Source organism: Jaculus jaculus, chromosome 3 (assembly GCF_020740685.1).
Source record: "Jaculus jaculus isolate mJacJac1 chromosome 3, mJacJac1.mat.Y.cur, whole genome shotgun sequence".
Taxonomy (NCBI): domain Eukaryota; kingdom Metazoa; phylum Chordata; class Mammalia; order Rodentia; family Dipodidae; genus Jaculus; species Jaculus jaculus.
Genome location: NC_059104.1, coordinates 168,152,062 through 168,161,540, shown reverse-complemented (window position 1 = coordinate 168,161,540; position 9,479 = coordinate 168,152,062). Strand labels below are relative to the sequence as shown.

At 52.7% G+C, this 9,479-nt stretch overlaps 1 protein-coding gene across 1 annotated transcript in view; it reads right to left on the bottom strand.

Moving 5' to 3' along the window:
* Nucleotides 1–1,434: 1,434 nt before the first annotated feature.
* Nucleotides 1,435–9,479, bottom strand: part of Xrra1 (X-ray radiation resistance associated 1) — a 79,498-nt gene continuing 71,453 nt past the window's right edge. Inside the window, exons 13-19 of the mRNA XM_045145880.1 lie at nucleotides 8,455–8,548; nucleotides 7,586–7,701; nucleotides 6,591–6,929; nucleotides 2,608–2,806; nucleotides 2,006–2,121; nucleotides 1,817–1,922; nucleotides 1,435–1,721 (exon numbers count right to left, since the gene is read on the bottom strand). Of these exons, the coding sequence (XP_045001815.1) occupies nucleotides 1,435–1,721; nucleotides 1,817–1,922; nucleotides 2,006–2,121; nucleotides 2,608–2,806; nucleotides 6,591–6,929; nucleotides 7,586–7,701; nucleotides 8,455–8,548 (1,257 nt within the window). The remainder of the gene's footprint in view (nucleotides 1,722–1,816; nucleotides 1,923–2,005; nucleotides 2,122–2,607; nucleotides 2,807–6,590; nucleotides 6,930–7,585; nucleotides 7,702–8,454; nucleotides 8,549–9,479) is intronic.

Genomic DNA, 9,479 nt, shown 5'->3' with positions numbered 1-9,479 from the left:
ATGGTCAATACCTTAGCGAGGAGGAGGAACCAGCTTACTCAATTTACCTGGCAAAGTGGTCCAGTTAAGGATGAGCCCTTCAAGACGTCCTCACATTGATGAAGAGACGGTGTAGCAAGATCTAATTGGTCAGAAGGCAGAGCTGCAATCATTGAGCTATTGAGGCAAGTGGCCTAGCTCCATGACTCAAGCTGCCCAACGGAGGAAGGGACACCCCTTGGGAAGTAAGGTCCCAAGGGACAGGGAGATTGCAAAAAACTGCCTTGAGGTTGGGGCAGAGCTAAGGGGCCTTTTCGGGCCTGAGAACATACAGTGTGATTGCATTTCTGGGAGCAGTGTGGAGACTTCCCTAGAACTGGAACTAGTGAGGTTGATTCCCTGACAGGGTGGTGCCTTCTTGTGGACCCTCAGGTAATCCAAGCTGGTAAGTAAGCAACAAGCACCCTGAACACGGCTGCTGCTGAGGCCACGGTGCACTAACCGTGTGTGCAGGTTCCTGTGCGGATGAGCAAGATGTCCCTTTGTCATTTGATTGTGTGACCTGTGTCATACGCTGTGCAATGGTCAGCTTGTGCCTGCCTCGGTATGAGCACAGCTCAGTGTGAACATCCAATGTGCGTGTGGGTTGAGGAAGTCTACTTCGCTGAGCGTTCACTCACTTGTGTCACTCACTCCCTGCTTTCCGGACCAGATCTGAAGGAGCAATCCCCACGAAATGAGCCTCAGGAGCGAGCGGTGCGGGGTGACTGGATCCCAGCGCAGCTCCAGTGGGACCTTCTTCAGACCCACGTCTAGTCGGTGATGCCTACTGGGAACACGCTAGAACAGGACAACCCCAGACTGCCTTCGTGAGGACATTTACTTCCTGATGCCTTTGGCGATCTTGCCTTCTGCTCGTGTCCCAGATTTCAGAGTCCCCCATAATGCCGCCCTCTGCCAGTCCTACCTGTGACCATGGCAGTCTCATGAGGGAACGCCAACCTCTCTTCACCCTCAAAACGGGAAAGGCTGCCCGGGAGGTAAGATACTCCTGGAGCCTCTGCACCTTGGATTTGCCCACTGCCTTGTACTGGGCCCAGACAAGTTACCTACTGAGCTGGGCCCTTGGTGCTTGCTCCGTGCCATCGCGCCGCGCTGGGTTTCTGATCACAGATCTCCCCGGGGCCCTCCCGGGTGACCACGCCGCTCCTCTGCCCAGCGCCGGGGAAGAATGCCAGGCATACACTGGCTTGCTCTGAGCACCACTCTTTATTGCTGTTGGGCCAGCCACGAGGTCTGGCCCGGGGCCCGGGGAAGGGGGCTCCTGCCGAGCTCGCCACTCCGACCAGTGCGCGAGGGCCGGCCAAGCCCCCTGCCGTCCCTCGTGGGGGCGGGGACACCGTCGGGGCGCAGAGCCCTCGCGGAGGGCGGCGCGGGACCCCCGGTGCGCGGCCCTTAGCCCGTGGAGTCGCTGGCCGTGGGCTCCCGGCAGAACTCATCCATGATCTCGAGGAAGCGGCCGAACCTGGGCTCGCTGGCGGGGGCGTCGGCGCCGGCGGAGGCGGAGGCGCTGAGCGCGCGGCGGGCGGGCGGCGGCGGCGGGCCGGCCCCGAACACCGTCCGCAGCGAGCCGCGCACCAGCTGCCGGTAGCGCGCGCGGAACTCCCGCAGCAGCCGCTTGGCCTCCAGGTACTGCTGCCGGTTCTCCAGGCGCTGCTCCGCGCGCCGCCGCAGCACCGCGCCTGCGGGGACGCGCCGCGAGTCGGGCCGGGCCGCGCCTCCGCCCAGCCGGCCACCTGCCCCACCTCCGCCCCGGCCCGGCCCACGGCCGCCTTACCCAGCGGAGCCTCCGTGACGTTCCTGGGGTCCCGCAGGCGAATGAGGATGTCGTCCAGCAGCTGCGCCCGAGTCTTGCGCGGGGGTGGGATGGGGATCCTCGTCGCCTGGTCCGAGGCGAGGGGACCCCACGTCACGGCCAGCTCGGCCCCCGGGGGGCGCAGGCCTCGGGGACCCCTGTAGTGCTTACCCGCCTCTCCTTGGGGACGAAGGGCTTCTGGAGGGCGTCCAGCCGGGGCTTGGAGGAGCGGCAGAGGAGCGGCTGCTTTAGCGAGCGCTGCAAGGCCTGCGTGTTCTTCTGGATGCCTACGGGTGGCAAAGAGCGGCGCCCACTCTCGCGGCAGCCTGGCACGGAACTCCAGCGCCCCGAGCAGAAAGCGGTTCCCGCTGCTCCCTACCCTAGTCCCTAAGGTGACCTCTTAACCCAGAGGAGGGGAGGAGTTCCAGGTCGAGGCTGACTCCCAGGAGAGCGGCTGGGAACCAGGTCCTCTGGAAGGGGATGGTGACCCATCAGACTGAGATAAGGATTACGGGGTTCAGAAAGGGAGCTGCTTCCCCTGCCCCAAACCAAATAGGCAGGGTTGGGGATGTTTGGGGCTTAACTGGGCCAGTTTGGGTGTCTGCTTATTTTAATTTGTCCAACCAAGGGCAGCTGGAGCTTTTCAAGAAGCAAGGACAGGGATTTTTGCCATGCCTTAAAGGAACCCTTTGACAGACGCTGAGTTAGTTGCAGGACAGCAGCAGCCTTGGCTTGGTCAAGGCCATGACCTGCCCTGGCGCTCACAATAATACCCTTGGGCTCGATGAAGGTTGGGTCAGGCCTGGCCGTGAGCAGCTCCTCGTAGCCATGGTACTTGCTGGGGACAGAGGCAGATGCGCGCTTCCTGCTCGTGCTCTTCGCCTCTCTGGGTGCTGTCAGCGGTCTCCTTTGTTCACTCGCCTTCGCCTCTGCATCTTCCCTGCGGGTGCTGGAGGATGGCAGGTCACTTACCTGTTCCAGGAAGAAAATACATTCACCCTTTCCCTGTCGCTTCCAGCCACCGGCACTGCAGTGCTTCTGGTGCGCTCAGTCACCCTGTTAAGGGCAAGAAAACAACAGCAAGGAGAGGGCAGGTAGAAAACAGGCGTGTGGGTGGGGGTGGGGGAGCTGGAGAGAGAGCTCTGCAGTTAAGGTGTTGCTTGCTTACAAAGCCTAACGACCCAGGTTCGATTCTCCAGTACCCATGTAATGCCAGACGCCCAGTCGCACATGCATCTGGAGTTTGTTTGCAGTGGCTGGAGGACCTGGCGTGCCTATTCTCTCTCTCTTACTTATCTCTCTTCTTGCAAATACATTTTTAATTTTTTTGTTGTTATTTTTATTTATTTATTTATTTGAGAGCGACAGACAGAGAAAGAGGCAGATAGAGAGAGAATGCGCGCGCCAGGGCCCCCAGCCACTGCAAACGAGCTCCAGACGCGTGCGCCCCCTTGTGCATCTGGCTAACGTGGGTCCTGGGGAGCCGAGCCTCGAACCGGGGTCCTTAGGCTTCACATCAAGTGCTTAACCGCTAAGCCACCTCTCCAGCCTGCAAATAAATTTAAAAAAAATTTTTTTTCAAAAAATAAAAACAGATAGGGAGCAGATACCTCAATGAATACTGTTAACAGGAGGGTGGTTTGGGGTGATCTCAGAGAAAGTTCCAACCCAGCCAGGAAGCTCCTTAATCTCAGCCAAGTCCTAAAGAGCCAGGAGTTTATCTCAAAGCAAGGTGGAGAGAAGTCTGGATGGCAAGTACTGACGAAAGATGGCTTTGTAAACAGACAACAGCATGTGCAAGGGGCCAAGGGAAGACGCATCAAGGAACATTGGGGGAAGTATCAATGGTGTGCCTGGAGAGCAATGTGAAGACATAGATTGGCAACTAGAATGATAAACAAGACCCGGATGGGTAAGGACCTCTAAAGAAGGCCAAACTGAGGGGGTTTGCTTTATATCATCTCCCTGGTGCAAGCAGGAGAACATTTTTATCTCACTCAATTCTTTTTTTTTTTTTTAATTAGACAGGAAACTGTATTTTAGTTAGGGATGTAGTTGTACCTTCTGCCAAAATGACTGACACAAAATGAAAGATACTCCGAGTACACTGTGCCAAGTAAAAAGGTTGAACTGGCAATTTTAAAACTTCTCATGGGTGGAGAGATGGCTTAGTAGTTAAGGCATTTGCCTGCGAAGCTTAAGGACCCATGTTCGACTCTCCAGATCCAACATAAGCCAGACGCACAAAGGTGAGGCAAGCACAAGATTCTGTACGCCCACTAGGTGGTGGTAGTGTCTGGAGTTCAATTATGTAGCTGAGGCCTTGGCTTGCCAATTCTTTCTTGCACTCTCTAAAAAAACATTAAAAAAAAAAAAAAAAACTTCTCACAAAGGGAAACCAAGTATCAAATGTGTTGACTGGTGAATCTTGTCAAATATTTAAAGAATTGGCACCAATCCTTCACAAACTCTTCCCAGAAAATTAGAAAAGGGAAGGAACATTTCTATATCATTCTCTGAAGTGTCAGTATGACCCTGATACCTAAGTAGACAAAGATATAACAAGAAAGCCACAGAAGAGGGCTGGAGAGAATCAGTGATTAAGGCTCTTGCCTGAGAAGCCTAACAACTCAGGTTCAATTCTCCAGGTCCCACGTAAGCCAGATGCACAAGGTGACAACGTGCTTCTGGAGCTCGTTTGCAATGGCTAGAGGCCCTGGCACGCCCATTCTCTTTCCTCTCACCCAGCCTCTCTCTCTACTCCCCCATCTTTAATAAATAAATTTTTTAAAAAGCACAGAACAATTATCACTTACAACTCACATGTAAAAATCTTCAAAAATACTTTATTTTTGAAGAAATACTATTAGTGCGTGCCTGTAATCCTAGCACTTGGAAGACTGTGGACCAAGGCCAGCCTGAACTACATAGTGAGTTCAAGTCCCACATGACCCCTGGTTCAAAAACAAGAACAAAAGCCAGGCATGGTGGCGCACGCCCTTAATCCCACCACTCAGGAGGCAGAGGTAGGAGGATCGCTGTGAGTTGAAGGCCACCCTGAGACTACATAATGAATTCCAGGTCTGCCTGGAAAAAAAGAACAAAATCCCAAAGCAAACCAAACTGAGCAACATGTAAAAAGAACTAAATACAATGACCAAGTGAGATTCATTCCAGGGATTCAAAGTTCACTTAACATCTGGAAATCAATTAATGTACTGCATCAATAGCATGAAAGATTAAAATAAAAAAATCATGTGATCATTTCAATAGGCACATAAAAAGATTTAACAAAATCTAATATCCTTTCATGGTCAACAATGGTAAATACACTAGCACTAGAAAGAAACCTTCTAGAAACCTCCTAACCCAATAAAAGGCCTGTATGGGAATAGACAGCTAACCTCGTCATTTATGGTGAAAGGCTGAATGCTTTACCCATAAGATCAGGAACAAGAATGCCTTCTCTGGGGCTGGAGAGATGGCTTAGTGGCTAAGGCATTTGCCTGTGAAGCCAAAGGACCCAGGTTCAATTCCCCAGGACCCACATAAGCTGGATGCACAAGGTGGCACATGCTTCTGGAGTTCATTTGCAATGGCTAGAGGGGCTCTGGCATGCCCATTCTCTCTCTAACTGTCTCTCTTCTCTCTCTCTCTTTGTTTGCAAATAAGTAAGTAAAATTAAAGAATAAAAATACTTAAAAAAAGAAAAAAGAATGCCTTCTCTTGCCACTTGCATCATCACTGTGTTAGGCAAGGAAAAGAAAGGGATGAGGGTTTTTTGTTGTTTCATTGTGGTTCTGTTTTGTAAACAACATGCTAACTCCTAAATGCATTGCTTTGTCTGCCAGAAAACCCAGAGTTGGGTTTTGGCAATGCTTCTGTGATGTATGAGCAGTGTATGAAGCTCATGTTTGAGTGACAACTGCTGTATAGACTTGCTGTTTCTTTACTTGCCCATTTTTCCTTTCATCTAATTCAGGTTTTTTTTAGTATGTTTTAATTTTTTTTTTAATTTAGTATGATAGCCTGTGTTGTCCTAAGAAGATTCTTAGAAAGAACTTGGAGCATTTTGGCTTTGAGATTTTCAGATTAGGGTGTTCGACTTGTGCGCCCCTTTCCTCACACACCAGCCCTCTGCTCTATCTACTGCCACTGAACCTTCACAGTTCTGCGCCTTCCCTTTTGATCCCTCCCTCTGTGCCCTGCCTCACGCTGTTCTCTCTACCCAGAATGCCCTTGTGATCCATATTTCTACCTTGCTAACATCTACTTAGCCAGCAAATCCCAGCTTATCTGACCCTCCTCCCACTTTACCCTCCTGGTCTGGGGCAGAGGCATCCTTTCTTCCTCCAGGCTCTAGCCCCTGGGTGGCCATCTCAGCCTGGATTGCACGGACAGGAGTGTTCCTGTCCATCTTTCCCACTAGCCTGCAAGCACCTCAAGACCAGGAGTTACGTCTGAGCCATTTTGTTCCCAGGATCCAAGGAAAGCAGGCAGACAGGGCAGTGACTGGTCAGAAAGTCACCCCAGGTAGATCTGAGTTGCTGTCTGGGCCACAGGACCATGCTCACCCCCATGCCTGTTCCCACAAGTAACCTCTGATCAGAAAGGCCCTGAAAGTTGTATTGCATTTTGGTTTCCCTGCGCTCCCCTGGGCTTGCTCCAGCTGCCCACAACATCACAGCCAGCCAAAGGCCTTGCAAGAGCCTGCGGGCATTGCGGCCAGGGGAGGGGACCACTGGAGACAAGGCACCTGGGTCAGGAAGACAGACTCCACGCTCTTGGTGTCCTCGTCTGACGGGTGCCCTGGACTGACGTGACCGACTGTTTCGCTCTGGTGAGTTATCTCTTCACTGTTCACAGTTGAGTCCGAGCTGATGGGGGGCAGTGGCACGAAGGTCCGGCGGGACAGGGAAAGGCCTTCTATGCCCTCAATGGGTATGACATGGGGGGTGAGTCTGGTAGAGGGTGGCTCCTCAGCCAGCCCTTCCTCTGGCTCCAGCATATCCCTGGAGGGAGACTCGCCTGTGGTCAGGCTCAGGTGATGAGGTATCAGAGGCTGCTTTGGCACCTTGGGCACATACGTTTTCACCTGTCACGGGAGAAAGACCAGGTTAGCTTTCTAGTCAGGAGTGCTTCCTGGGCCTCGCCAGCTACAGGCAGGTTGTATAGTGGTCAGGGCCATCGAGGGAGGCAGGAGGGACATCACACTCATTGGACACCTGTGATTTACTCTGCACATGATATCACTTTTATCTACACCTCCAAATTACCCAAGGAATAATGATCTTCATTCTTTTAGATGAAAAAAAAAAATGGGTTCAGAGGGAAAAAAAAAAGGCCTGTCCAAGGTCACAGAGTGGCTCAGTGGCAAAGCTTGGACTTTTGGACTCCAGGCCTCAGCTGTACCCCTGAGCATCACACTGACCTCCGCAGCTTTCCTCCTTTGGTCAGGTCAGGGCTTATCAGAATGTCCCCAACACTACTTTCTTCAGAAGTCCCAGAATGGGGCTGGGGAATTGTTGTGTGTTTTCTGGAAGGTGACAGCCCCCTGCACTTTTGGGATGCTGGGTACCTTGTCTAGAGCTCCCAAAGGCAGATCTCTGTGAGGGTTCAGGGCCATAGAGCAAGGGCAGGAGAACGCAACACTTGTCCCATGGAGAGGCTTGGCATCATGGGACGGATTCACTCTCCTGCCTCACCCGCATGCTCCGCTTCCTCTGGGGCCACACCTGTTGGAATGCTTACCTTCCGCGATTCCTTCCGAGGCATCAAAATATGATGCCTGCCTTTCACTACCTTCCTTCGAATTAAGTGGATCCCCAGTCGCTCCTGGAGGAAGCTCTTTAGCAGTGGTGGGACCCCTGGTGCCATGAGGGGGACATAAGATGACTGTTAGCTATCGTTTGCTGGGACTTACTACATGACAGACACTGTTCAAATTGCTTTACATGTGTTAATGTAATCTATGCAATTCTGTCATCAACCCTAGGAAGTAGGGGCCATATTAGTTCTATTACATAGGTAAACAAGGAAAGCGAGGAACGGAGACGCTAAGAGTCTGCCCAAGGGTGTAGAGTAAGGATGAGAACGCCACCAATGTCACAGCAGGCCCAGGATTCTAATGGGCTTCCAGCTCCTGGGTCTCGGGCGGGTGACCACAGTCTCCACTGCTGACAGAGCCCTGTGACATTCAGCCTGCTGTGGGAGGGCAAGCCCCGAAGCTGGCCCCACAACCCCTTTTTAGCTTGGAAGAGGAAATGAGGGAGGCCACATCAGCCCCGCTCTGCAAAGCTGGGTATGGCTTAAAGAGCTCGTGCAAGGTCTAGAGAATTCAGGATCCCCAGCCTGTGTTGCTGAGCGACTCTGAACTCACCTTAGCACTCTCTGAGCATCGGTTCCGCCCGAGTCCATGGGGACCATAGCCTGCCACCCATGGCCACTGTCAGGAAGAGCAGCGTGGAGCAGGCATTCAGTTCTGCCAGCTCTTTGTTCTCCAGGGCACCAGGCACTGTCCACCCTGCCCCACGCCAGCCACAGCCCTCAAGAGTGGCGAAGGGGCTGCTAGTGCCGCTTTCTTGGTACTTGGTTAGGTGACAGATCTGGGGGCGTCATACCTCGTGTGTGAGCCACCAGAGGGTTGTTGTGGAAGATGAGCTCGCAGAGAGAGGGGAAGAGAGCAGCCGGCAGGATAGCATCCTCCTTCGAGATCTGGAACAAGTTCAGGAGAGACGCTGGCACGCCCCCGCTCCTGCTCGGGTGTGTTACATCACAGGCCGGATGCTGGCTAGTGAGGAACTGGCTATGGAACAGATGCTGGGATGGGCAGGGCGCGCCGTGAGCAATGCTTTAGCCCTGCAATGTCACCGGCGCAGGCCCAGAACACCTTCGGCTCCTGTCCTGAGATTCCACCATCACCGATTAATCATTTCATTAATTAAAATTTGGGGGGGGGTTTTGAGGTAGGGTCTCACTTTAGCCCAGGCTGACCTGGAATTCACTCTGTAGTCTCAGGATGGCCTTGAACTCACAGCGATCCTCCTTCCTCTGCCTCCCAAGTGCTAGGATTAAAGGCGTGAGCCACCACGCCCGGCTTTTTTTTTTTTTTTAAGAGAGAAAGAGAATTGGCGTGCCAAGGCCTTAGCCACTACAGTTGAATTCCAAACCCTTGTACTACCTACTGGGCATGTGTGACCTTGCACTTGCCTCACCTCAGTGCGTCTGGCTTACATGGGATCTGGAGAGTCAAACACGGGTCCTTAGGCTTCTCAGGCAAGTGCCTTAACCGCTAAGCCATCTCTCCAGCCCTAATTGATCTTTTTTCTCCTTTTGCGCATGGATGTATAATGTGGTATGTGGGCAGATGTGCATGCCCCTTGCACATGTGTGCAGAGGCCAGAGACCATGAGGAATCCTCCCTCCATTGCTCAGCTGCTTGTTTCCTGGAAGTGGAGTCTTACTGATTCTGGGCCCCAGTGACTCTCTGGTCTCCACTCCCTACGTGACTGGGTTTTAGGCATTAATGGTCTCAGCCAGCTATTTATGTGGGCGCTGGGGAATGAAATTTAGGTAGTCTCAGCCCCACCCCAACCTCAGGCCCTCATATTTGTGCAGAAAATGTTCTTAACCGTTGAGTAATCTC